This window comes from Carcharodon carcharias, chromosome 6, assembly GCF_017639515.1.
Source record: "Carcharodon carcharias isolate sCarCar2 chromosome 6, sCarCar2.pri, whole genome shotgun sequence".
Lineage (NCBI taxonomy): Eukaryota > Metazoa > Chordata > Chondrichthyes > Lamniformes > Lamnidae > Carcharodon > Carcharodon carcharias.
In genome coordinates this window covers 137,735,687-137,763,631 of record NC_054472.1, presented here as the reverse complement: position 1 = coordinate 137,763,631, position 27,945 = coordinate 137,735,687, and the positions used below count along the sequence as shown (strand labels likewise).

At 38.8% G+C, this 27,945-nt stretch overlaps 1 protein-coding gene across 4 annotated transcripts; it reads left to right on the top strand.

The window, feature by feature from the left end:
- Positions 1-68: 68 nt before the first annotated feature.
- On the top strand, positions 69-18,010 carry LOC121278934 (RNA-binding protein 12-like). 4 transcript variants are annotated; one of them, XR_005943298.1, is made up of 6 exons: positions 69-200; positions 607-696; positions 1,922-1,987; positions 2,695-2,897; positions 16,948-17,016; positions 17,542-18,010. XR_005943298.1 is itself a non-coding variant. In XM_041189501.1 (5 exons), the coding sequence occupies exon 5, from the start codon at positions 3,883-3,885 to the stop codon at positions 6,100-6,102; it is 2,220 nt and encodes a 739-aa protein (XP_041045435.1). In that variant the 5' UTR covers positions 95-200; positions 607-696; positions 1,922-1,987; positions 2,695-2,897; positions 3,855-3,882; the 3' UTR covers positions 6,103-7,389. The 4 variants fall into 4 exon arrangements, 2 of the variants coding, with proteins under 2 accessions (XP_041045435.1, XP_041045434.1); XR_005943297.1 differs by lacking the exon at positions 2,695-2,897 and having other exon boundaries at positions 94-200; XM_041189501.1 differs by lacking the exons at positions 16,948-17,016; positions 17,542-18,010 and adding an exon at positions 3,855-7,389 and having other exon boundaries at positions 95-200.
- Positions 18,011-27,945: the final 9,935 nt, after the last annotated feature.

Below are 27,945 nucleotides of genomic sequence, written 5' to 3'. Positions count from 1 at the left end.
ATAGTTAAACCATTTTAGAAAACCTTAAAGCTCCGGTGACCGTCAAGGTCGCGAATGAAGACGATGGCGATTTATTATATAAACATGATAAATACAGAGCTGGCGGGACCTCTCTTTCCCGACGCTGCGGAAGCGCCATCGTGTCGTTGACAGACGGAGAGAGAGAGAGAGGGAAAAAAAAAGAAAAGGAGGCCGGTTGGGTATGGGCTCGCTTCTGCATCCCTTTAACCCCGCTTCCCCCTCCCTATCTTTCCGTGGGGCGGCTATTGAGGCCGAAGCAGCGGTTTTAGTTTGCTGAGGGGCTCGGTCTCCCTCCCCTCGGGTGGATGTAGCCCCCCCAGTGGATGGGAGGCTGGTGTCATGGTGGAGGCCGCCGGAGCGGAGTTGGAGTTGGAGTGGGGGGAGGGGTGAGGGTCTGAGGAAGGGGAGGGGATTATCGCTGCAGCCCGGTTACTGTCTTGCCGCCTGATTTTTGATTCTAGTCCCGGTACATTGCTGTGTGGTTCAGGGGTTTTATTTTGTTCGGGAGAGGGGCTGCATCCACCCTCCCCCCAATTTGAAACACACTGATTCTTACAGTTTTCCTTCATTCCCCCATCGGAGCAGAATTGGACTTTTGGTTCTTCATTGCTTCAGCAAACTTCATCTGCATTTGGAAAAGAGAATGCTACAAATTTGAGGAGAAAGCAAAAGAAGGTAAATGGTATTTTACATGGAGACATAAGGTTCATTTCTTAGGCCGAGTTGAGTTTGAACAATTGAACAAACCCAAACACTTGATTATCTAACTAGCGCTGTTATCCAAGCTGTTAAAGTGGTTTTGCGGTTTTCCGAGACAAAAATATAATTTGAAACCAATTTCTCTTTCAGCGGGAGAGACGTCATTGCATATAGATTGAAGTCATGTTAACTCCAATGGCCGAAACAAGTGTACACATTTTAATTTTAAAGTCCCTGATTTTGAGTTGTCAAACCAATGTATGGTTTCTGTTTTACTTTTTTTTTCATTCACTGCTGTACCTTGCTCTCAGCTCTGGAATTCCTTTTCGAAACATCTCTCCACCAGAACACACCCCTCCCCTACCCCCCTTCAAGCTGCTTTTTAAAACCCGTGTGTTTGGCCAAGCTTTTGATCCTTTGCCTTAATATCTCATTAACTAGCTTGTTGGTAAATTTATTTTGATAACACTCCCGTGAAGTGCGTTGGGATGTTTTACCATATTTAAAGGTACTATATAATTGTAAGTTGTTTGGAAAGAGTTTTATGTTTCTGTCCGGTTTCTGCTTGCGTTCGGCTTCTGGTAATGTTTGAGTTTTTTTTTCGATTCAATCTTCTTCATGCCTAGACGAGATGAACCGTGGGTTAAACGTTTTCGAAAACGTTTATCAGTCTCTATAACAATACTTTGCTAATTCTGTTATCGTGTGGAACAATTTGGTGAAGCTGTGGATGGAAGTTTTTTTTATAATTCTATAAAGGAAAGCACATAGATCTAAATTTAAAACAAAAATAAAAATACCTGGAAAAACTCAACAGGTCTGGCAGCATCTGCGGAGAGGAATACAGTTAGCATTTCGAGTCCCTATGACTGCCATATGGACTCGATGCTGCCAGACCTGCTGAGTTTTTCCAGGTTTTTTTTTGTTTTGGATTTCCAGCATCCGCAGTTTTTTGCTTTTATCTTAGATCTAAATTTATTCGTTTGAACGAGGATGCAGATTTTTTTCTGAATTTTAAATTGGTTTGGATAATGTAGTTTTGGTGTGAACACATCGAGATTTAGCACTATTAAAATGTTTCTAATTTATATAAAATGTATTCGATATCAGCTAGTTGAAATTATTAGCTTGATCATCCCAATATTATCTTGGTTGTAATTGCATTTGTTACAGGTTTGACCTTGTTGAATTTTTTTTGCAGTCTATAGAGTTGATTTTAACGAACCTGTCCGAGAGGTTTCACCTGAAAAGAAACTCCTTTTGACGGGTAAGTGTGGTACAGATGATAGATAACTGAAAATCTCTTAATTGGGATAAGACATCCAATAACACTTGAGTTTTAATGCAAATATTATGGCTCAATTATGAAAAGTGATTCCTGAGCCAGAATGCAGAGTGAAAAACAGCTTGTCTGTATGGATTTGTCATTTTGCAAGTGACTTTGTATGGGTAGGAACTTTTTATTGTGCATACCTAGCTCTAGAGCACTTGCATTTCCCGTGCATCATATTTTTTGTGTTTTTAATGCAGGGTTTCTTCACCCAATAAGGCAATAATTAGAAAATATACAGTTTAATTGTTTTCCAAATTCAACTTAGACACTCCTGGAAGAAGTATCTTGATGTCAAATATAGGGCTAAAATTTAAATTTGTCTTGAGTAGCATTTTTGAGGTTTTTTCTTGTTTATTTGAAAATGGATGACACATTTGCTGACAAAATTTGGAATATCTGACCTTTAGATTCTTGGAGTCCCTCAGTTGCTGTTTACTGCTGCTTAGTTCAATCCATGGGGTAATCTAGAATTCTGTCCAAAGTGCATTGAGTTTTTGTTTTTGCGATTGTTGCTGGGCAGAAAAAAAATAGGATATGGATGCAATTGAAAACAATTTAAGTTCTGCCAGCTCTTTGTGGTCTTGCTTTATTTTAGAAACCTGTGCAAATTATATCTAATCCCCACTGTGCTAATTTTGCAGCTCTACTGTCCCTAGATCAGGAAGCAGTTATCTGAGCAGGTGATGGCCTGCATGATCCATTTAGGGTCAATTTAAAAATGAGCATATTTCATACCACAAAATTGTCACTTTCCATCTGTTTCCTTTTGGAGCAAGTAATCACCTAAAGTCATAAACCTAAGGACAATAACTTCAAAAGGATCAAGATTTGAGTAATTCAAAAAGTAAGTATTCAGGATGTGTGAAATGCAAATTCTATGTTGTCAAATGAACTTAGAATCCAGTCCGCAGTATCTGATATTTTCACAACAATGTTAATATTGTAACCTACCTGAAAAAGCCATCCATTAGACCTAATAATTCTGATGAGTCATGTGCAGTAGTGGATTTTTCAATTCCTGGAATTTTTTGAAAATGGCACGGTCATGGATTTTGGTGTTGCTTTTATATCTGGAGTTGTTTGTCTCACAGAGTTCAGAGGAATAATTGAAGGAAAAAAATCAGTTACTGGCTTGATTGTTTTGTGTGTGTATACAATAAGTAGGATTTGCCTGCCACTAGTGTGAAGCTAATTGGTAGGAAGTGTGGGAGGAAAGGTGTGATGGACTCTATGCACAGAGGACCTCGGTTGCAGTTAGGAAATTAGTCATGTTTTGTCATTGGCTAATTTTGGTGGAATCTTAAACACCTCTTTAAATTCCTTGTTTGGAGAAGGAAGAATGCAGTAGTAGTATGCTGCACTTAGCCTGACAGCAGTTTTGATGTTCCATCGATGTACAAATAAAACCATCTGAACTTTGATCCATCACATTATTTCAGGGTGAATTGCACTCCACTGAGGTGCAATTGCTGAATTGAAATAGTTTATAAATTTTTCACATTAACTACAATTTCAGTCATTTACCAGACCATTGTGGAGAACTTGTGGCATGGAGGACATCTTCAAAAGCAACTCTAGTGCATTTGGAGGTGGTTCACGAATTGGGAGTTTTTGAGATTTGATGGTTATATTTTTGAAGTGAAACTCAATGTTTAAAAAAAAAAGAGTTTGTGCCAAGTAAGAAGAATTTGTTTTAATAACATGAGCATTTCTGACTTATTATAATTTTGGAAGTTAATGCAGTATCCAGAACCTTTTTAACATAATTTGACATCATCCTGTGTGCCTTTCTTGCCTGCAGGTAACTTTTTCTATTGATAGAGCTCAGCATGGCTGTGGTCATCCGTTTGCAGGGGCTCCCAGCTTCTGCAGGAACCTTGGATATTCGTCACTACTTCTCTAGATTAACCATTCCTGATGGAGGGGTGCATATAATTGGTGGTGAACTGGGAGAGGCATTTATTGTATTTGCTACAGATGAAGATGCACGACTTGCTTTGATGAGATCAGGTGAATTTCTTAAAGGAAGCAGAACAAAGCTAACACTAAGTAGCAGAAATGAAATGCAGAGTACAATTGAGATGAGTCGTAAGAGATACGCACGCTCCAGTGGAGAAGCATCCAGCTATAGAAGGTCGGGATTCAGCAGCCCTGGCACAGGTGGGTTAGGTAGCATGTCTTCTACACTAGCTGAAAACTTAGTTGCAGCTATGCAACATGGAATTAATAGGGATGCATTTCATCCAAGTGAAGTTGGAAATTCTGATATGAACAACTATGGCTCTCGCATGGATCCCATGATGAGTGGTAATATGTCCACAGTGGCTCTATCTTCTCCACAGGACATTCCTGTTACTCCTGCTTCCTCCATGTCTGCATTATTTGGAATGGCTTCTAGAAGAATGAGTGATAGTTTGGATAAATTTAATGGCTCCGGGGCAATGGATTCCTTTGACAATTCAGTTTACAATCAAAGGAGAGAACAAGGAGCTTTTAATCCTGATGATGTTTACTTGCGTTTGCATGGCATGCCATATTCTGCAAGAGAGCTGCAAGTAAGAGAATTTTTCCATGGCTTACAAGTTGAAGCAGTTCATCTAAAAAAGGATTATCGGGGTCTGAATAATGGAGAGGGTTTTGTACGGTTCGCCAGTCCTTGGGATGCTGCTGAAGGACTGAAACGTCACAAAAAATACATGGGGCAGAGATTTGTAGAGGTGTATCGAGCCACCGAGCTTGAGTGGATTTCTGGGGGAACCGACTTGTTTATAGACGATAGGCATTCAGATCTAAATCGAGATAATAGAGGTCGTTCCCCTCCTCATGAAGAGAAATATTTCCATTCCCGAACTCGATCAAGATCACCTCGAAGGCGCAGGTCACGATCTCACTCACCTCATGATCAAGATTATTGGGTGCAGATGAAAAATATGCCCTATGGCATCTCAAAAAAAGATGTACGAAATTTCTTTGATGAACTGAACGTGACAGATGACCAGATTTACCTTGTATATGACATCCATGGTAAAAGTACTAAGGAGGGTTTTGTGAAGTTTAAAAATGCTGCTGAACATCGCAAAGCTCTAAGGTACCATAAGACATGTATTGCAAACCGTGCAGTTTATCTATATCCTATTGCTAAAAAAGCAATGTTGGAGTTGATGGACACTGCTAAGAAGCAAAGATCAAGAGAAAAATCTACCTATAGAATTGAAGAGAAAAGATACCAGTCCAGAGAAGGAGCACACTCCTCATCAAGATTGTACATTTATGTTCGTAACCTTCCGTTTGATATCTCCAAATCTGAGATCTATAAATTCTTTGAAGGATTTGGTGTGGCTGACCATGGGATCCAAATACTTGTTGATAGTAATGGCATTGGACTAGGGGAGGCTCTGGTCAAGTTCAAGTCTGAAGATGAAGTACTAAGGGCTGAGCGCTTATATGGTAAAAGGCTTGGAGGAAGAGAAGTTGTACTAAAGCTGGTTACTTCAGAAGAGGTGCTTGAACTTGGTGTCGGTTCTGTGCATGAAAGAACCAAAGGTCAAAAGGAGAGCGATTACTTCGGTTCATATGGTAGGGGTAGTGATCACTCATTATCTCTTGATATGCATGAATTAGCTAAGCATTTCTTTGAACCTTCTGGTAATTTGGGTTCTGTATCATCCATGCAAGGACAAAGGTATGGCCAAGAAGCAGGACTTTATGGAGGGTATAACACTGGAAGCAGCAATTTTGGGGGCTACAGTGGAGGAGGATATGGATCTCGATTTGATTCAGGCTACCAAGGTCAAATGGGAATGTCCAATGGTATGGCTGTTGTGAAGGCTTTCAACCTGCCCTTCAAAATCTCAGTTGATGAAATACTGGATTTCTTCTATGGCTATCGTGTTATTCCGGAGTCCGTCACTGTACGGTACAATGAGAAGGGATTACCTGCAGGCGATGCAGTAATTACATTTGAAACGGTTGATGAAGCAATGGCTGCTGTTCGTGAACTGAATGAGAAACCAATTGGAAAAAGGAATGTCAAACTAAGCTTGCTATAAGTACAGTGGAACCTGCATTTTAGTTTTTAACAAATGAATATTGGGTTCTCTGAAGTAAAAGACAGCTGCTGTCTGACCACTGGTTCCACTGAACTGAATAAATAACTTAATTGAGTTGTCGTCACTTGTGACTTTTCAGGCAAACATGATTCCTGTTGAAATTTGTTTTTTGTTTTGTGTTTCCAGAAAATAGTTGTCTCTAGTTTACTGCTTTGGGATATAATATTTTGTCTTGACTTGATCGATTATAGTTTGCAAGACTACATTGTAACTTTGTTCAGTTTCTTGATTTTGATAGGGTTTGAAAGTTAAATGCTGTCGCCATCTAGATGATTGAAAGTAAACTTGAATTAGTTGAACTTCAGCATGGAGAAGTTCTGCATAATATTTTTTCACTGTAAAAGGATGATTGAGTGAAACCTTTTAAACGGCTCAATATCCTGTATAATATTGTGTAACTTTTTTAACCATGATTTTTTTTTTCCATTTTACCCCAGTTTCTAATTAAGGCAAGTTAATGGTGTTGAGATAGATTTAATCTGACCAAACATTGTTCTGAACATAATGATGTGCACAATGGAAGTGTACACATATGTTTCTAATAAGCAAAATAGGCTTGGAAGTGTAGCATTGTTTCAGTAAGCAAAACCCAGCCCAATTCAGTAGGTAGAAGAAACATTAGACCACAGGGAAACCAAGTGACCTAATAGCATTTCAAAAATTGAAGTTTTATTTACCTAATACGCAAATGTCCATTTGAAAGAACATTTTCTTAAAATGACAATACAGGTTTCTGAATAAGACACAACTTATTGATGCTTAAAATTGAGTGGAATTTTGTTCTTTCTCTTCGAATGTGGATATTCATGTTTCAGAAGGATAAGGAAAAACATGTTGCAACATATTCCATTTGTTAAAAACATAGGAAGTTATTTACAAAACACCTGATTTAAGGTTTTTTGGAGTAAGACGGTCCAGTTTCATACCTAAATATTTGAATGCATGTGTGATCCAAATCATTCTCTCTCAATGTACCAGATTTGTCCAGTTCAATCCTTGTCAAGAATGATACTAAAAATTTGATTTTTTACATTTGTAGGCCTGTTGACTTTTAATTAACTCTTAAATATTTTCTGCATTTGTGTTTACTGGAAAACCACATTGTGTGTTGTTTGATGGTTAAGACGTTGTTACGCAGTAAGCATTTTTCTTTGTAATAGAAAATGGTTTGTCATGTATGAGAATGTACTTAAAAGCCATTTTAAAAATTGTGAAGATATCACTAAAGATGTTTATATGTGATTTATTCTGCATAATTTTTCCTTTTGCTCCAAAGTTACCCTTAAATAGAACAGTTAAGTGTTTTTTGATGGAGTTGGGGGATACGTGGTGCTATTGAAGCAATTAATTGAGAGCTGGACTAAATATGTTTTAATCTCGCAAACCAATCTTATTACATAGATGTAAAGTGAGCTAACAGGCATTTCTTGCTAGGCCAGAATATCAGCTTCTAAATAGATTTTATTTAATTTATGAAACACAGCACCAGCAGTTTGACTTCCAAATACAGTTTTTTTTTAAATGACACAAGCAGTAAAAACTAGTTTCAAAATTAATGCCTTTCATCCATTACAACCCTTTCACTGTTGAGAAAGATCAATACCAACTAGTGTCAGGAAACCAACTGTTAGTTCAAATATAGCTTGGTTGAATTAAAATCTTTACGGATATTATTTTTATATTGGTTCATCTTACAGCCAGGTGATGCCAGAATAATCAGCAATGCTTGGCCATACATCTTAATGTAGATTAAAACAAAAAAATTATTCCATCATTTTCAGTAGACATCTATAGCTTTGCTAAGCAGGGTGAGAATGAGTGAAATAAGAACGTTTTGAGGTGGAAATGCCTTTTCATTTTTCTTCAAGACAAACTTCAATTTTTAAAAAAATATATGCTAGTAATTTCTAATCATTCTTTGGGTTATGGTACTGCTGGCAAGGCTGACATATTTATTGTTCATCGCTAGTTTCCCTTGAAAAGATGGTGACGGACTGCCATCTTAAGTTTCTGCAGTGCCATATACTCAGCATTATGTAGAGTGTGTTCCATATTTTTACTCAAGTGACAAATAATATTATCTGTCCAAATCAGGATTATGTGTGACTTTGAGGGGAACTTGGAGGTGATTGTGTTCCTGAAATCTGCTTGTTTCTAGGTAGTGGAGGTTATTGATCTTGGCAGGGCTGTTGACAGGACCCCAGCAACTTGCTGCAGTGGAAATTGTATGCGCTTGTGTTGGTGGCTTAGCAAGTATTTAATTGAGCTAGTTGATGTGATGCCGATCAAGCAGATTATTTCCTGCTGAATGAAGTTAGGAGTGCTGGTGCAGCAGTTTCCTTCCAGGCAAGTAGTGTTCATCACACTCCTGGCTTGTGCCTTACAGGTGGTGGAGAGGCTTTGGAGAGATGGAAGGTGAGCCACTTAACTATAGAATAGTGAGCTGTTATAGTAAACAAAGCTTTTTTTGGTTGTTTCCATTGTGTTTCAGGCAGTGGTGACCACTAGGATGGTGGGCACTCTGGTAATACTGTTTAACCTCAACCAGAGGTTGACTAGACTCTCTTTTTGGGAATGCTCTTTGACTGGCACTTGGGTGGTGTTGGTGTTACTGTTACATGCTACTTATCATCAAGTTTGATGTTGCCTTGGTCACCTACAAGTTGGCACGAATTTTTCATTCTGTGGAATTACAAGTGGAGCCTGCAATTACCAGCGAACAGCCTCACTTATGATGGAGGGAACGTGAATGGCAGTCAAGACACTTGAGCAACTCCTGTAGCCAAGTCCTAGAACTGAAATGATTTGTGCCTCCAAGAACCGTCTTCCTTTGTGCCAGATACAACTCCAGCTATTGGAGATCCGCCTTTCCCACCCACCACCCCCTACCCCTTTGCAAACTCCATCCCACATCCCATTAATTTCACTTTGCTAGGTCTCCTTGATGTTGTACTTGGTCAATGCTGCATTGAACTGAGAGCAGTTACTCTGATCTTGGAATTTAACTCTTGCTTCCATATATTGACCAAAGTTTTAATGAGGTCTAGAGTCAAATAATGTTGGTAGAAGCAAATGAGTATTGATGAACAAGTTATTGGTGCATTAGTACTGTTGATACCTTCCATGACTTTGTTTATTGGGAGTAGGTTGATGGGACGATAATTGGCCCTGGATTTGTTCTGCTTTTATGGATAGGGCATACCTGGATAATTTTTGCATTGTCAGGTAAATGTGCGTTATGTATGCTGGAACGGTTTAGGAGTGTGACGAGTTCTGAAACACAGATCTTGAGCACTCTAGCTGGGATGTTGTTAGGGCATATTGCTTTTGTTGTGTGTCTAGTGCACTTAGCTATTTCTTGGTGTTACATGGAGTGAATTGAATTGGGTGAAGACTGACAACTGGGATAGTAGAGATCTTGAGCGGAGACCAAGAAGGATCATCTAATTGGAAGTTTTGGCAGAAGATGGTTGAAAATGCTTTAGTCATCTTTTGAACTTTGGTGCTGGGTTTTGCCATGCTTGTGATTGTAAATGGAGGCTCTTCCTTTCAGTAATTCCTTAAATGTTTGCTACCTTTTCATGACTGATTTTGGCAGGATTGTCGAGCTCTGACCTGATCCATTGATTTGTGGGATTGCTTACGTCTGTCTATGGCATACTGATTTTGATTAACATTTAGCTTTGCCATGTTGACATTTCACTTCTGGCTCTGCTGGTGCTGCTATTTTGCAACCCTCGTTGAACCCAGATTAGACACTTGGCTTGATAGTGTAGGAGGAGTAAAGGATATGCAAGGTCACAACAGCAACTTAAATTTTTGTGGCTTGATGGGAAAAGGCATGATAATGGTCTTTTCATTAAATTGATGCTGAAAATTAGAAATTTTAGAGTATGATGCTGTAAGCAATACCTAATAATGTTTATATTTGAGTTTATTTCTCAGAATAAACTTCAAATGGATTTTGCTAATGTTTTTCTCAATTCTAAATTGATTATTTACCTTGCTGAGGAATTATTTTTAAAAAGGCATACCTCATTCATTTTGGGTACATCATCTCTTTTCAACTCTGTGAAGTAAAACTAGCTCCCTGGGATGTAGGAATGTTGTTCATGAGAACAAAATTTTGGTACGTAATCTTTCTAAAATTAGCAGAGAATTGAATCCCTGTATGTTGGTTTGTGATCTATCTGTCTTGGATGACAAATTTCACTCCAAAACGAGGTTCAGACAGAAGAGGGCTAATCTGATTGCCTTTGAGGGATTGAAGAAGGATTTTGATAAGAGGGGAAGGGATGGTGGAATTAGTGGAACAAGTGTGCATTACATATACAACCATACATACAAACTAGGAGCAGGAATAGGCCACTCGGCCCCTCGAGCCTTCTCCTCCATTCAATAAGATCATGACTGATCTGCTTGTAACCTCACTCCACATTCACGCCCACCCCCGATAACCTGTTACCCCCTTGCTTACCATGAATCTACCTGTGCCTTAAAAATATTTAAAGACCGCTTCCACTGCCTTTTGAGGAAGAGAATTCCAAAGACTCCTGACCCTCAAACATTTCTCATATAAAAACAAAAAATGCTGGAAAACTCAGCAGGTCTGACGGCATCTGGGGAGAGAGAAATAGAGTTAACGTTTCGAGTATGACCCTTTTTTAGAGCTAGAGAAGTAGATGTGATGAAATATATACTGTTTAAGGGAGGGTGGAGCAGGTGAAGCTGGATAGAAGGCCAGCAATAGATGGGGGCGAAGGAGAGATTGACAAAGATGTCATGAACAAAAAGTGTGTTAATAGTAGTGGTAAGGGCTGAAGAAGGTGCTGATAAAGGTAAGAAATCCAAAAGTGTTAATTGCAGAACAAGGGTAAGCATTGTGAAAGAACAACATGGAACAAATGACAGATGGCCATTTTGGGGTGGTTTTTTGTGGGGGGGGGGGGGGAGATAGAAAAATGGGATTGTAAAAAAAAGTGGGTAAAACAATGAATAAAAATGAAAATAAATGGATTGAAAAAAAATTAAAAAGGGGTAAGGAGAGAGGAGAGAATTCATGGTCTGAAGTTGTTGAACTCAATGTTAAGTCCGGAAGGCTGTAAAGTGCCTAATCAGAAGCTAAGGTGCTATCCCTCCAGTTTGCATTGGGCTTCACTAGATCATTGAAGCGGGCCAAGGACGGACATATGGGCATGAGAGCAGGATGATGTGTTGAAATGGCCAGTGACAGGAAGGTCTGGGTCATGCTTGTGGAGACTGAAGATGTTCTGCAAAGCAGTCACCCAGTCTGTATTTGGTCTCCCCAATGTAGAGAAGACCAGGAGCCTGCACTGGGAGCAACCTGCTCATCTTAAATGAGCAATCCCTTCTTTTTAAATAGCGATCCCCTAGTTCTAAATTGGCCTGATCTTTTCCAGTCCTAAGTACGTGACAAATTAGAAATTTCTTAAATTGCAACTTTGGACACAATACACAAACTTACTTCTGAATCAGTGCTGGTTGCAAGTTATAAATCTAAATGTTCAGAACTTGCATCTGATTTATTTTGTGCTAAGTAAGGTCATATTTGTTCTTCAGATAGTTTAGTATTCATAGTCTAAAAATAACACACTTGAGGCTATGGCATAGCGGTATTGTCACTGGACTGGTAATCCAAAGACCCAGGGTAATACTCTGGGGACCTGAGTTTGAATGCTGCAGATGGTAAAAATCTGGACAGTCTTAAAAGTCTAATGATGACCACGAACCCATTGTAAAAACCCATCGGGTTCACTAACATCCCTTAGAGAAGGAGATCTATCATTCTAACCTGGTCTGGCCTATATGTGACTCCAGCAATGTTAAATGCCCTCTGAAGTAGCCTAGCAAGCCACTCAGCTGTAGCGGGAGCAGCACCAGGCATACCTAAAAATGAGGTATCAACTTGGTGAAGCTGTAACACAGGACTACTTATGTGCCAAACAATAAGCAGCAAGTGATGGAGCTGAGTGATCCCACAAGCAACGGAACAGATCTAAGCTCTGCAGTCCTGCCACCATGGTGGTGGACAATTAAACGACTTACTGGAGGAGGGTGTTCCCCTCCAAGTCATTCACCACCCTAACTTGGAAATATATCAATTCTTTCACTGTCGCTGGGTCAAAATCCTGGAACTCCTTTCTTAACAGCACAGGTGTACCTACACCACGTGGACTGCAGCAGTTCAAGAAGGCAGCTCACCACCACCTTCTCAAGGGCAACTAGGGATGGGCAATAAATGCTGGCCCAGTCAGCACAGCCCACATCCCATGAATGAATTTTAAAAAAAAGTTCTACGTGCTGATGGTGGAAATGCACGTACAACGTGTCTGTTAATAGCACTGTCAGCCAATGAGTTTGAGTAGGGCTGGGCTTGTGGCAAACCATTCCGCAGGAAACTATGCCATTTTCTCAGGCAATAGCCTATTTAAACAGTACAATACAGAAACAACACAGAGCCTTTTTTTAAAAATATGTCAGAATTCTAGAGAATTCAGAACTTGATGCAGCTTCTTAAGAGCAAGACGATTTCTCTAGCAAAATAAAGGGAGTGCACAGTTATTGCATCCAAATTTGTGCACATAAATTCAATCCGGTGTGGCCTCCAGGTATGAATGGGGATTTATCTGTGTATATTCTGCCCAGGAATCATGTTTGCTGTATATGCAGCCGCTGAAGTGTTTTCACTTTGGCTTACCTATGAAGCATTGTGTAATAGGGACTATGGTCTATGAGACTACCTACTACTCCTTCGATCCTATTTCCACTAAACTGCCAACCACCCAACTTTCCTTCCTGCCTCCCATATTAGCTGATACAATTTGACTATTCTAATGCACCCTGGCTGGCTTCCCACATTCTATCCTCCATGAACATTGAGCTAGTCCAAAACTCCTGTCCCCTTCATCCATCACCCCTGAACTTACTGACTTACATTGGCTCCTAGTTAAGCATATCTCGATTTTTAAAGCTCCTCTTTGTTTTCAAATCCCATCATTGCCTTGCCACTCCCTATCTCTATAATCTCCTCCAACCCTACAACCCCTGGAGTCATCTGCTCTCCTTTTAATTCTGGCTTCTTGAGCAATTTTACGGTTTTAATCACTCTACTATTGATGGCCGTGCCTTCAGCTGTCAAGACCTTAAGCTTGCGAATTCACTCACTAAACCTCTACCACTCCTTTTTAAGGTGCACATTTTGAACCTACGTTCTTGACCAAGCTTTTGGTCACCTGCCCTAATATCTCCTTATGTAGCTCAGTTTAAAATTTTTTCTATAATTTTGTTTCCTATGTAGTGCCTTGGGACATTGTTAAAGGTGCTCTATAAATATAACTTATTTTGCATTTTGTTTCAGGTGCATTTGTAAACCTAATATTGTTAATGGTACCTTAACTCTGTTGTAGTAATCTTATCTAATGGCCTAGTGAAAGTGATAATGAAACTACAGGTTTTTTCTACAAAATAATGCGTACACATTTGAGCAATCTTGAGGCAGTGCCTGTTTGGTGTGGGGCCACAGCATTACCTAAGTATGCATTAATTGCAAATAAACAATGATTACTATAGAAAATGTCACACTTGTGTGGAGGGTGGAGTTTGCTGTTTTGAGGCTTGGAGCAGAATGAAAGTTTTTTATTCTGTAGCTAGCTTTGTTGCATTTGATCTGCGTGTGCCTGGAAAGGAGTATTCCATTCTTCAATGCCAAAATATTTCAAATGCGCTAGCACAATTTACAAAATAATAGATCCCCTGCATTGGTTCTGGAGAATTATACATCTGGTTGGTAAACGTGATGGGTGCAGTGTACTCATAATAAAAAAGCAAGATTTGAGGGATAAATGTTAACCAGAATATTTGGAGAACTAAATTTAATTAAGATCTTTGCATCCGCTTTCAATGTTGCAATAATAAGCCACGTTAGATTATGTACTCAAATTTTTATGGAGTGTGATTTCAACACACAACTTCTGGTTTAAGAGGTGTGTGTGCTAACATTGAGCTGATGCCTATTAATAATTTCTAACCGCCATTCTCTTACCACCTGAGTACTTTTTAGATCACACATCGTTTTTAAAAACCGCTATCAGTAATGCCACACTCAAAATTAATTGGTCTAACTTTAGCAAAATTGCAACATCTTGAGCACATTTCTACTCCCATCCTCAAAATTTTCAGACATTTTTAGATAAGTGTAGGAAAAAGTTAGATGTTCTATTGTAGGAAAATCTGGCTTATGGTTTGAAACCTTTATTCTGTAGGTCTTGAGAGCAGGAATATAGGATAGATCTTGGATAAACAAGAATAGAGGGTTATGGGCGGGTAGGCAAAGCGGAATTGAGACCACAAATTAGCTATGATCTTACCGAATGGCAGAATAAGCTTGAAGGGCTGAATGGCCTACTTTTGTTCCTAGGTCCTGTGTTCCAGTGGCAAATCTCCCTGGAGTTGTGGTCCTATCCTGAAGGAATTGCTCACTTAAATTAGATGACTGAAGTCATTCATGAATTAATCTCTGTGTACAAATGGGATTATCTGTCATCTTTCATTGGGGCAATAATCTGCTAATATCCCCTTTGAGAAATCCTTTTCGAAGAACTTAAAATGTTTTTGCGGAATATCATCTGATGGATGCAGAAAAAATGGCATCAAACTGAAATATAAAGAATGAAGACTGCTGGTGGATGCGGTATTGGAGTACTTAGTATTATCATTGGGTAAATGTTGAAAAAAAACTTCACAGTTGGGAGCTCTAATTAAGATTAGGTTATAAAACTTGAGGTCCAAAACACTTCATTTAAAACAACTGTGAATGCTTATCACAAGTCCATTTGCATATGTCTTGCAGTCTATTGGGTTAGGCATCTTCTGTAATGGATGGAGTAGACCCCAGCTCAGCATGACTTCCAAGCTTGGTTGCTTTGCATTAAATTAGCACTGCAGACAACACAATGTAAATTGGGTGGGAAAAATATGCAAATATTGTTAATATCATATTCTGGTGATCCAACTGATGAGTTGAGGGTTATGGGGAACAGGCAGAAATGTGGCATGAAGCCAAGGGCACATCAGTTATGATCTTATTGATTGGCGAAGCAGCTTGTAGGCCATATGACCTAATGCCACTTTTTTTATGTATTCTTTTTGATGCACAATTATTTCGAGTACATGAGAACAGCTGTGCTTTACAGTTAAGTTTAAACAAATATAATTATCTCTTTTCCTCATCAGTGGTACATTTTACATTAAGATTGATTTAACATGCACTATGTTTCTGAATTCTAATTATAGATCTTTTTTTAAAAAAAAGTAAAGATCCACAAGGAAGGAATGTTGAATTATTTTAATAGGTGACCTTACATGCAAGCAGTACGCAACATGGAATTGCTGGCGCTCTGAGTTGAGCAGTGTTAATCCTCATGGAGATCAACTTACCGAAAGGACTGAATTTACCAAACGACTGATGATGGGGGGGGGAGAACCAACGGACAAGATTTCACCTTTTTCTTAATAGCTTCTACTTAACAATCAAGCCAAAATCAACATAAATATGAATGAACAGGCAAATTAGTCAATATAAGTTATAAATTATATGTTTAATGGCAAATACAACAAAGATCTCATGGGCTAACTAGGCAGCCCACTCAGTATATAAGGCACTATTTCAGCCACAGTTCTTTAAAGCTCTTCCTTGGGTAGAATTCTGGCTCCTTCAAGCATTTAGCTACTGATTCTCATCAGACAGCTCCCAGTCATCTGGGTTCAATGGGTACAATCTTAATAAATGGTGCACTGCTCCAAAACCTTGGCTCTGCTCCCCTTGTTTATAATTGTGTGGATCTACCAGAATTTCCCTGATCTGAATCATCAATAACAGTCTTGTTCACTCTGTAGTCATTTCTGGTTATTCATTTACTTCAAAGCAACAAGCAGCGGAAGCAACCTTGTATTTGCTTATCGCCTGCTCCAGGGTCAAGCCTTCTCCTTTTTCAACTGTGCCCCACAACCACTTCCCTTGAAAAACTTGGTCATTGTCCCACCCCTGGGTCACAGGGTGGCAGGTTTTTGCACCATTTTCTCCACACAGGTGCACAAGGACAGAACTTGTGAATTTTCCCAACGCTGTCCTTTCAAACCAATCTTCCAAAGGGGCATCCAAGCAACCGTTTCTGCAACAGTGTCCGTGCTTGAAGCTTCTCAAAATGTTCTCTGCAACTGCAATTCCATGACCAAGCAGACAAGGACAAACTTACCGCCAGTATCACAATGTAAATCCACAAAATCATCTGGGAAACATTCCCCTGAATGTCTGGCTCTCCAATGCTCAATTTCTTGGATTTCATCACAGCATGAATTTTCTTCCATGATGAGTATAGGCCAATTATTATTAAAATTGCATTATGTCTGATCTAGATTGGTTATCTTTTCTCTGAATTTTCCTGTATATTTTTTGTTTTGTGTTGTCCATGAAGTGCCCTATGATATTTTATTACATTAAAAGATGTTCTATAAATACAAATTGTATAAAACACTTGGCTAAGAAATCAATTTAAGACGTGTTTGTTATTACTGCTTACATTTACTTGACAGAAACAACTACAGATTACGAAGGAACAAATGTACAAGTTAAGATTAAATGCCTACCAGGCTTGATGTACATGTAGGCCGGAAGAATACGCTGATGTCAGTTTATGATCAAGTAAATAGAAAGTTTGACAAAAATCAATCCAAATATTTAGGATACAGGATGATCTCTCTTCCTAGGGCCATCAACAGATTCTCAGCAGAGAAGCTCCTTTTCGCTCAACAGAAACAGATGGAGTTTGGTTTAAGGTTGGCTTGTCTTTTTTTAATGATTTTTCCCAAATGGAAAATGTGTGCTGAATTAACCTTTATCAGTGAGGTATAGCCTTTTGCTCACTGACCTGTGCTAACTCCTAGCTAGTGTAAGGATTGGGGGTCTTAGAACCCTTAGTTAGGGGGAAAAATTGGGAAAGATTCCAAGGAATTGTATGGATGATGATTTCATGTCTGGAATTAGTTTGGTTGGAGTTGGGAAATTATGTAAAACAAATCAGTTTAGGCAAATTGGGTAATTTCGGTGGCTGAAACCTGAGACTAAATTTTACCTGAATTAAACTGCACTAAAAAAAAGATAAAAGTCTCATGACAACACAAACCTGATGGTTGAGGACCATTTTGGCTTAAAATATGGTGCTTCTTTCAGGCAATGATCATAGAAATTACTGGAAGGCAGAATAAGAAGAATTCCTCCTTAACATGTTTCTGTATCTATTTTATGAAGTAAAATGAATGTTTTTTTTGTTTGTTTTTACTATGGTCATTGTTCTGTTTCAGGCATTTCTTCTGGATGTGTCTGGATGGATGGTCTGCCATTCCCAAAGAAAAGGGTGGTTGGCAAACATGAGGACAGAAGATTTGATTTTATCTTGTTTACCTTCTACTCCCATCCCAGAAGGGTGACCTAGTTTACACGTTTGGCTGCTAATTTAAGATGGAATATTGTCAATCTTTTGGGACAATATTAATCCCAAGTCTGCTAGGCCATGTCAGGGAAATTTGAAAAGCTTTATCAACCATTTTCTAAAAAGCAGAAGTTTATTTAATATGCTGTAAAACATGAGGCATAGCTTTATTACTACTACAATATTTACATTTTAAAATTCAAAGCAGGTCTCCCAGATGGTTCAGTGAGAATTTACAAATATGAATTGATGTGACAGTAAGCAAAACAGACCAGAATTCAAATTACTGTTTTTGGTTGCAAAGTTACTGAGCATCTATATATAAAAAAATATAGAATGTGTACACTTCACAAGGAGTATATGATTTATCGACCTTAACAGAATTATTTAGATTATGACTGATCTTTACCTCGCTACATTTATCTGCCTTTGCTCCATATCGCTTGATTCCCATAACTAACAAAAATCTTATTGATCTCTGCCTTAAAAATTTCAATTGATCCAACATCCATAGCATTGTGGGAAAGAGTTATGGATTTCCTCTGAGGCTTGTTGGAAAAATTCAGGAATGGTAAAATGTCTGGTAGAAGAGAAAATGTAGTAGGATGGATAGGGAGTTGGTTGACAGCTAAGAAACAGAATTGAGATGAATAGGTTTTGCTTGGATTGGGGGAAAAAAGTGGAAAACCATAGGACACTGTTTACTTTCTTTATCTTGATAAAGCGAAATAATACATTTCGCAATGGTGATAAATGTAAAAGTCTAGATGTAGATGTACCATCTACAAGATCCACCTAGAGCAACTTGCCAGCCTCTTCAACAGCACCTTCCAAAACTATGATTTGGAGCAAGGCAGCCACACATGGAAGCACCAGCAACTGCAAGTCCCCCTCCAAGCCCCTCTTCCACCCATCTCCAAAACTGACTTGGAACTATATCGCAGTTTCTTCACTGTCACTGGGTCAAAATCCTGGAAGTTCCTTCCCAACTGCACTATGGATGGACTGCAGTGTTTCAAGAAAGTGGCTCACCAATCCCTTGAGTGCAATTAAACATGGACTGTAATTGCTGGACTTGGCAAAAGTGCTCACGTAGTCATTTACTACAATAAAGGAGGCCATTTGACCTGTCAGGTCCATGCCAGCTCCCAGTGGAGCAATCCAGTCAATCTTTCTTCCCTGCTTGATCCATGTAGCCCCGCTTTGCAGGTTTATTCCCGAAGTACCCATCCAATTTCCTTTTGAAATCATTACTGCCCATGTAAAAAAAAGTTCTTCACATTTCCCCTTGCATTTCTTCCCCAAAATCATCTTCAATCTGTCTGCTATAGTCTTTGTACCATCAGCTAAGGGAAGAGGTTTTTTCCTTGTTTACCTTTTTTTTAATCTAGGTTGTAATAATCTTGTATACTTCTATCAAATCTTTCTTTAATCATCTTTTATCCAAGGAAAGCAATCCTAGCCTTTCCAAACTAACCTTGTAACTAAACCAGCCTCCCCCACCCCCCCTCCCCCCAACCCCAAAGTCCCTGGAACCATTCTGGTTAATCTCTCCACCCTCTCAAGTACCTTCACATCTTTCCTAAAATGAGACCAGAACTGGACAAAATACTGTAGTTAGGTTCTAACCAGTTTTATATAGGTTCAACATAACTTCCCTGGTTTTGCACTCAGTGCTTCTATTTATGAAGCCCGAGATTCCATATGTTTTACTAACCATTTGCTCAACATGTCCTGTCTCCTGTTAGGATTGTCCTTGCACCCTATCTTGAATTCAGCTATCACATTTGCCATTCTCCAATCCTCTGGCACCTCTCCAAATCTAGGGAAACTTGAAAAATTAAGGCAATCCCTTCCGCTATCTCCACCCTCACTTCCTTTAGCAACCTGGAATGTAAGTCCCCCGGACCATGTGACTCATCTACCCTAAGCATTGCCAGTCTTTCCAGTATAAAGGCAAAATATTGCAGATGCTGGAAATCTGAAACAAAAACAAAAAATGCTGGAAAAACTCAGGAGGTCTGACAGCATCTGTGGAGAGAAAGAGTTAACGTTTCGAGTCCATATGACTTTATAGGGACTCGAAACGTTAACTCTGTCTTTCTTTCCACAGATGCTGTCAGACCTCTTGAGTTTTTCCAGCATTTTTTGTTTTTGTTTCAGTCTTTCCAGTACCTGTTCCCTTGCAGTTTTTACATTATCCCTCATCTCCACTTCTACCAATATTTTGTCAGATTCCTCTTCCTTGGTAAACACTGATACAATGATCTCATCAATTATTCTGGCCTTGCCTTGTGCCTCTATGCATACATCATCCCTTTTGTCCCTAATAGGACCCATTCCACCTTTTCGCTACCTGCTTACATGTTGGTAAAAGGTACTTGGGTTCCCTTTATGTTGACTGCCATTCTATTGTATTCTCTCTACCTCTTCACCTTTCCTCTTAATGCTTCCTTCCCAGTTGGACCAAGAATGTGCTGATCAAGGAAGTTCTAAGCAGTTCAGAAATTCCTCCCCCTCCTTACCTTTATTGTAACGTTGTCCCAATCAATATTTGAGTAAAAGGTTACCCAGTATCAACGCACTGTGGTTCTTTCACATCTCTGATTTCCTTGCAGATTTGTTCCCATATCCATCACTATTTGGAGCCCAAAGTAGCGTGATTTATTATTTTTGCATCTCATCTCTAACCCAGTCTTCACTATTTTTAAGCTACATTTCAGTTATTCTACACTGCTATTTTTGCTTGTAGCTCATCGGCCTTATTCACCACACTTTTTTGTGTGTTTACGTACATGCATTATAATTCTGTCTTAATCCCGTCCTATCAAATATAGTACTACTTCCTTCTCTAGTACTGTCAAACACTCTCTCTTTATATACCTTATTCCTGTTGTCTACTTCTACATGCTGATGCCCAACCCTCCGCCAATTCAGTTTAAATCCTGCTGTGCAACATGCCCCCCCCCCCCGCAACCAACCGACTACGCTAGTGAAACTCCTGCTGGGCCATTGGTTCTTAAGGTGCAACTTGTCCCTTTTTTGTATTGGTGCTTTCTGTACCAGAAATACTCTCAATGCCCCGAGAGTCCGAAGCCTCCCTCCTGCACCATAATTTAAGCCATACATTGATTCTCCCTATTTTCTTATTTCTACTCTGGCTAGTGGGAATAATCCAGAGATTACTACCTTGAGGTCCTACTTTTTTGTAACTTCATCCCTAGCTCCAGTAAATCTAACCTTAGGACCTCAATATTTGCTGTCTGAGAAGGTTCACTAGGCTGATTTCTGGGATGAAGGGGTTGTCTTAGAGGAAAGATTGAGCAGGTTGAGCCTTTACTCATTGGAGTTAACATAAGAACGTAACAAGAAATAGGAGCAAGAGTAGGCCACTCATCCCTTTGAGCCCACTCCACCTTCGATGAGATCATGGCTGATCTCCTACTATATGAATTTCTTACACTCTCCCCATATCTATGTTTGTGTAACATTTTATACTTTTTTGTAAAAGGACATTTTAGTTAAAAAGAAGTGCTATATTAAAAAAAACCTGCCATAGGGTGTGTCAAGTCTCAGATGTATTGCCCTCTGGTGTGGAAAAAGAATAAAGGAACCTTCTGGTTTTTACACAGGAAGCTGGGTTTCAGAAGCAGACTAGTGCCTGTGTGCTTGTATTGTAAATTGTTAAGTGACAAAACACTTCCGTATCCCTTGATATTAATATGTAGAAATCTATCGATCTCTCTCATGAACATACTCAATGACTGAGTTAGATGTGATTTTACTGACACATTGGATTCTGTGGGGGATTAACAGTGTGGATTTTTTTTGCGTGGGGGAATCTAGAACTAGCACAGTTTAAAAATAAGGGGCTTCCTATTAAAATGGGGGTGAGGAATTTCTCAGAGTTTTAGTCTTTGGAATTCTCTTCCACAGAGAGCAGTGGAGGCTGGGTCATTGAATACAAAAAAAAAATCAACAGGGTGTTATTCAGATGGAACCACTTCCCTAGGGTCCCAGTCACACATATGAAAAGTTTGATGTTCCTGCCTTAAGTTAATTCCGAAATCAAAGATTCAAAATGTTGACCTCAGTCCATGCCTTTTCCACCATTGTATTGTTGTCTTCAAACCTGACTGTGATATTCACCACAGCCATATTCTTATCTCCTATTCCACAGGTTGTCACCATGGTCCTGAAGTGTAGTTCAACAAATGCTGTCCATCCATATTTCACACTTATGTTTCAACAAGTCCATGACCATCTTATGACGATGAATCTTTGGCTTCTTGAACAAACAGCTTCCAAGATGTGGGGCAAGCATTTCATTTTCAAAACCACACCTGCAGCTTTAATTTTTTTGTCCATTCCTCCCAATAGACAATAAATAACTAGTTAGGAACATATTAGTTGTAGTGCTTTTATAAATGTGTTATTCATAAGATTAAACCGTAACAATTTATTGGATACTGGCTCATCAAAACGATACACCCACTCCTTGAAAGTTTAGTGCAGACTATTTATGAAATTTGACGTCCCTTTTAGCATATGGATCCTTGAATTTCTTCACTTCAGTAGATCTTATTGGTGTTTCATTTGTTGAATCTTCAACCAGATTTAGAACATCCTCCTTATCTGGACAATTGTATGACTTTGTAATTCTCAGGACTCCTTGTAGTACTTTCAACTGCTTAAAATGTTCAATCTTCTCATCCAGACTCACACCACTAAAAGTAAATGATGCTTTAATAATGGAGTCTGAAACATTCTTTCATGGCTTTCAACTTTTTAATAATTGCAGGTGGTATCTGGGTTTCGAGCTTTGGAAGTCTTAAACCACCATTTCTATTCCTTGTGTGTAGAAGGCCATCTGTAATTTTGGCAGGAAGAAGTGGCATGCATTTAACAGCTTTCTTCATCATATTATACAACTTAGTACTTTGAGACACCTCGTTAAGTATTAAGTGGTAATAGAATCTTGGTAACATTAATTATTTTAATATTTCTAATTGCTGGATAGGTTTTAATCCTGATAACATCAAATGATCTATCCAATTTTATAGTTTACAATCACAGTTTTCTTTTTTATGTCCTGGCCCAGGGATCAATACAGAACCCAGGATATTTTTCAAATTCACCTGGGAAAGGGCAGGGCAATGGCACTAAGTCATAATGCTCATTTGGAGAGCCGGTGCAGACGCGATGGGCCGTATGGCCGCCTCCTGTGCCATTAAAATTCTCTGAATAAAATCCAATTCTGACCCATTTAAGAGCCATCTTCTTTCTTTGTTATAACAAGATGACTTATTTTCACTGAGCACATAGAACCCAGCAGTTTTCTTAACATTAATTTCCAAGCCTTTTTTTTTTTTAATTACAAAAAACTGCAAGTATTTCAAGATTTTTGTTAATGCCAACATATGAGTTGCTTAATAAAGCAATGCTGTTGGCAAAAGCTAGGGCTGTGCAGTTTAGTGCTCTGCTAATATTACTTATTCTGATACCAACTCCCTTTTCTTTCAAAGTACATAATATATCCATAATTATATTAAACATAATGGTGATAATGGATCACCTTTTTGAATTAAAATTGGCCATGTTCTATTTTTCTTGCACTCAATAGTAGTCATAACATCAGTATATAAATTTTCAATAAACTTAATAAATTTGGAACAATTACATTTTGTAAACTCTTAAGGATCAATTTATGACCAACCGAATTAAATGCCTTAGCTGGATCAACAAGCAGCCAATTGTCTCTTATTTCTTAGTGCCCCTGAAACAATTTTGTAAGTTTGTGTAACATTTTCATTACATCCTGACATTCCTGCTATAAAACGTTTTTGTCTGAGGTTTATACAAGTTACATTTGATAATCTTTCGGCCATATTTTTAGAAAGCAGGCACAAAACAATGGAACCAATAGTAATCAGCCTCCAATTATCTATAATTTTAAGAATAATGGGGTCCTTTGATTTAGGAATTAAAACCATCCTACATGTCTTAAATTTGTCTGGAATTATTGATGTTTTAATCCATAGATTTAAAAACCAGACCAGAATGGTTGGGTTTAACTTTATTGAATATTTAAGATCTGATATACCTAATTTTTCTGGGCCTGGTGCAGTACTATTTTTAATTTCTTCAATCCCCTCTCTAATTTCATTTTTGGTAATGTCCTTCATTAAATCATCATTATTAGTGTCCATTTTACCTTTTGAAAAATTTCCAAGTATCAGCTTTATTATTGTTTATTGAATTTTAGATTTAAAATGCTGTTCTAAGCCTTCTATGTTTAGCGGGCAAATAATTTGGCCAGGACCACCCATGATTTTCCCTGCTAATGCTCTTCTATCCCTTTTATACAATATTTGAGTTACTTTAAACGTGGATTTCCTATTGGCATATCTAATCCTAGTGCCGGAATTTTTGAAGGTTTTCCGCTTACCTCTACCTTTATTATTTTGATCTGATCTCTTAGATTTAACTTGTTTTCTTCCAATTATTAAGTGCCCCATTTTATTCACCTTATTAAGATTTATTATCTTTGCTATTAACCAAAAATTCCATATCTTCAAGTAATTCAATTAAATTAAATAAAAATAGGGAAGATAATATATCTTTCATTCATATGACCTACGTTTTCAAGTTTTTCAATTTTAATATTGTCAGAATCTTCCTCACTAATGGGTTCTTCAACCTCATCAATAATTTCTAAAGATGGAGATATAATTAAATTTTCCCTGAGGTCATCAGAAATTTGTTTATTTGTTTTATTGGTAAGAACTTTATCCTAACATCCATCTTAACATTAATATTCTGATGCCCTTTATAATTCTAACTAAAAGATGGCAAACTTCTTTAGTCAAAATGGACTTCCTATCCTTTTTAGATGGACCTTTCCTTATACCTATTTACTGAATCATGCAGAAATAAATATTATGCCTTTCATGCTGCCCTAAACCAATTTTATTTAAACAATCAATTTAACACTCCACTTTTAACTATTGGGCTTTAACATTTTCCATGGTGGAAAGCTATAGCATGATAACTATCTTCTTTTCCACATTTGGTGTATATATAACAACTTTCCTGACAAAATGTTGATCCCTAATGTTTTTTGAAGGACTGCTTCAAACTATACAATTGCACACACAAACTGGTTACTCAGGTAGTAGATCTTCACAGTTTTATTACGATCATCCTCTTTTAAATTATTTTAGGGGACACAATTATACTGTCATCATAAATTCCAAAATCAGTTTCAGCTTCTACACTTCTTAGCTTGATTTGTAGATGATTCAAATATGTTCCAGCTTTGAGTTGTAAAATACCAAACTGGCCTCCTTTGAAGGATCCCGGCATTCCAGATTTTCTTATAGTCATTCAGCTCCCATTTGTTCGGTCCCGTTATTTTAATGGGCTCAGTAAACAATCATATAAAATCATCTTAATTTATTTGAGCCCTCGTAGATGTTAATAATCTCTCAGCTAAATTTCTGGGTGTAGCTCTATTAAATTGCCGGCAGGAACATTTACAATACTTATCATCTCTATCAGCCGGGTTAATGACAAAAACGGGAATATTTTAGAATCCCATCCGTACAGAATTAGTCCTGAAAGACCTTCCGTAACTTACTTTGTAACCCTGATAGTCTCTGCAGACCACAACACCCAGCTTTGAATTTGCACCAACCTTTTTGCTGGCAGAGTAGGACTGCGTGCACCCAGATCACCCAAAGGCTAGATATGAGATACCTGACCATCCTGTCGTTATCAATGGGGGCCATGTGGAGGTAGGCCCATTACGACTTAAAAATCAAAGAAAACAGTCATAGTCTCTCCTGCCATGTAAGCATCTGTGGTTTACTCAAGACTTACTAAGTAGGGCCCTGTAGTATTATAGAGCTGACCAGTATTGGAATAGTGCATAAATTACAAACCATTGATTTGATTCTGAATTTCCCAGTGCCAGATGGGTGAGCTTGGAACTCCTACTCTGAAGAGACCTATTTATCTAACATTCCCACTCCATGTATGGAGCATAACAATTATATTTATGTAGGCCTTTAACGTAATGAAATGGCCCAAGATGCTTCACAGGAGCACTATAAAACAATAGAACAGCAAGCCACATGAGATATCGGGTCAGATGATGAAAAGCTTGGTTAGTAGATATTAAGGAGTATCTTGAAGGAGGAAAGTGAGGCAGAGCAGTTCATGGAGGGGATTTTCAACTTTGGGCCTGAGGCAATCGAAGACATACCCACCAATGGTGAAGGGATTAAAATTTAAATGTTTAAGAGGCCAGGGTTGGAGGAGAGCAGATATCTGAGTGTTGTGGGGCTGGAGGAGATTACACAAGGAGGGATGAGTCTACAGAGGGATTTGAAAACAAGATGAGAATGTTAAAATCAAGTCCTTGCTTACTGGGAGCTAATGTAAGTCATGAGCACTAGGATGATCGGAGAATGGGACCTGCTGCGTTAGGGAATTGGCAACAGAGTTTTGGATGACCTCAAGTTTGCGGAGAGTAGAATGGGGGGAGCAGCTGGAGTGCATTGGAATAGAAGAGTCTAGGCATAACAAAGATGTGAGTGAGGTTTTCAGTGGCTGATGAGCTAAGTCGGGCGATGTTACAGAGGTGGGAATTGCAGCAGTCTTAGTGATGGCATGAATGAGGTTGGAAGCTTATCTTAGGATCAAATGTGACACCAAGGTGGTACATGGACAGGCTTTATCTTGGGAGAAGAATGGAATTGTTAACTAGATAACAATTTGGAGTGGGGCCAAAATTGAGGCTTCAGTCTTCCCAATATTTGATTGGAGGAATTATCTGCTTATCCAATACTGGATGTCTGATAAACAGTTTGATAACTTAGCAACACTGGAGGAATCGAGGAAGATGGTGGTGCAGTAGAGCTGGGTGTCATCAGTGTGAATGTGAAAACTAATACTGTGCTTTTGTATGATGTCACCAAAAGGCAGCATGTGGGTGAGATGTAGGAGGGGGCCAAGGGTAGATCCTTGGGAAACACGAGATAATTGTGTGGTAGCCGGAAGAGAAGCCATTGCAAATGGTTCTGTAATCAGATAGCTAAGAATGCAACCAGGTGAGAACAACCCCACTCAGCTGGATGATGACAGATACATTGGAGGGTGTCATAGTCAACTATTTCAAAAGCTTCAGATAGGACAAGGAGGCAAAGCTTGCCCTTTATTACAGTCAGGATGTAATTTGTGACTTTGATAAGAGCTGTACTGTGACAGGGTGCAAACCTGTTTTGAGGGATACAAACATGGAATTCTGGGAAAAATGGGAATAGATTTTGGAGATGATAACTCATTCAAAGACTTTGGAGACAAAAGGGAAGTTGGAGATGGATAATAGTTTGCAAGGACAATGGAGTCAAGGGTTTGTTTTTGAAGAAAGGGGTAATGACGGAAGGTTTGAAGGAAAGAGGATGGCAGTCACTAATCATTTGTTAGGGAGAAATCCAACCAATGCCTTGTTGTTCTATGTGGACAATTGGTACTAGATGTGCACCATATTGAGCAGATTTCACTAAAATGTGTCATAATGTATTGTCACCATCCTTCAGATTGCACCATCAAACTATGGTTGTTTGGCTGCTCCTTCCCAAACATGGTAGATGCTTGATAGGTACTGAATCCAGGAAATATGACTACACATGAGTTTTCATTCCACACACTTGCATAACTCCTACTAGCTCATGTTGGCTAAAGTCTTTGAGTTTTACCTTCCATGTGGTCAAAGTACAAACGTGGTGATTTGCATTTCAGCCATCGTAACCTTGGCTCCAATGGAGCAAATGAAGGACCTTGGCAAAGACGTGTACCTATTTTGCAGCTGACTGTTTCCCCCAAACACTCCCACCCCGCCATCCCCTGCCGGGCAACAGCAAATGCATAAGTCCTAAAGGCCATATGGTTAAGTTGTATTTCACTTTGCTGTCATTGCAGGGAGCTATATCAGTGTTCCTTTCTGCATCTCAACGTTGTCCTGAAGGACTGTCCGTTTAAAGCTGGTATCTCCAGATACAGAAATAAATCAGCAATTTGAGCAGATACAACTTGATTTCAGTACAGAACACACTTAACCCATACAAATCTTTAATGCTGGGACTGCCCACATCATACTTTGCTGGTTTGTCCATTGTTGAAGATAGATAAGTACACTAGTCTATATACCCAGCTGCATGTCAATAACAAAATAGTATCTCTGAAACAAAATCTTAATATGGTACTATTTAAC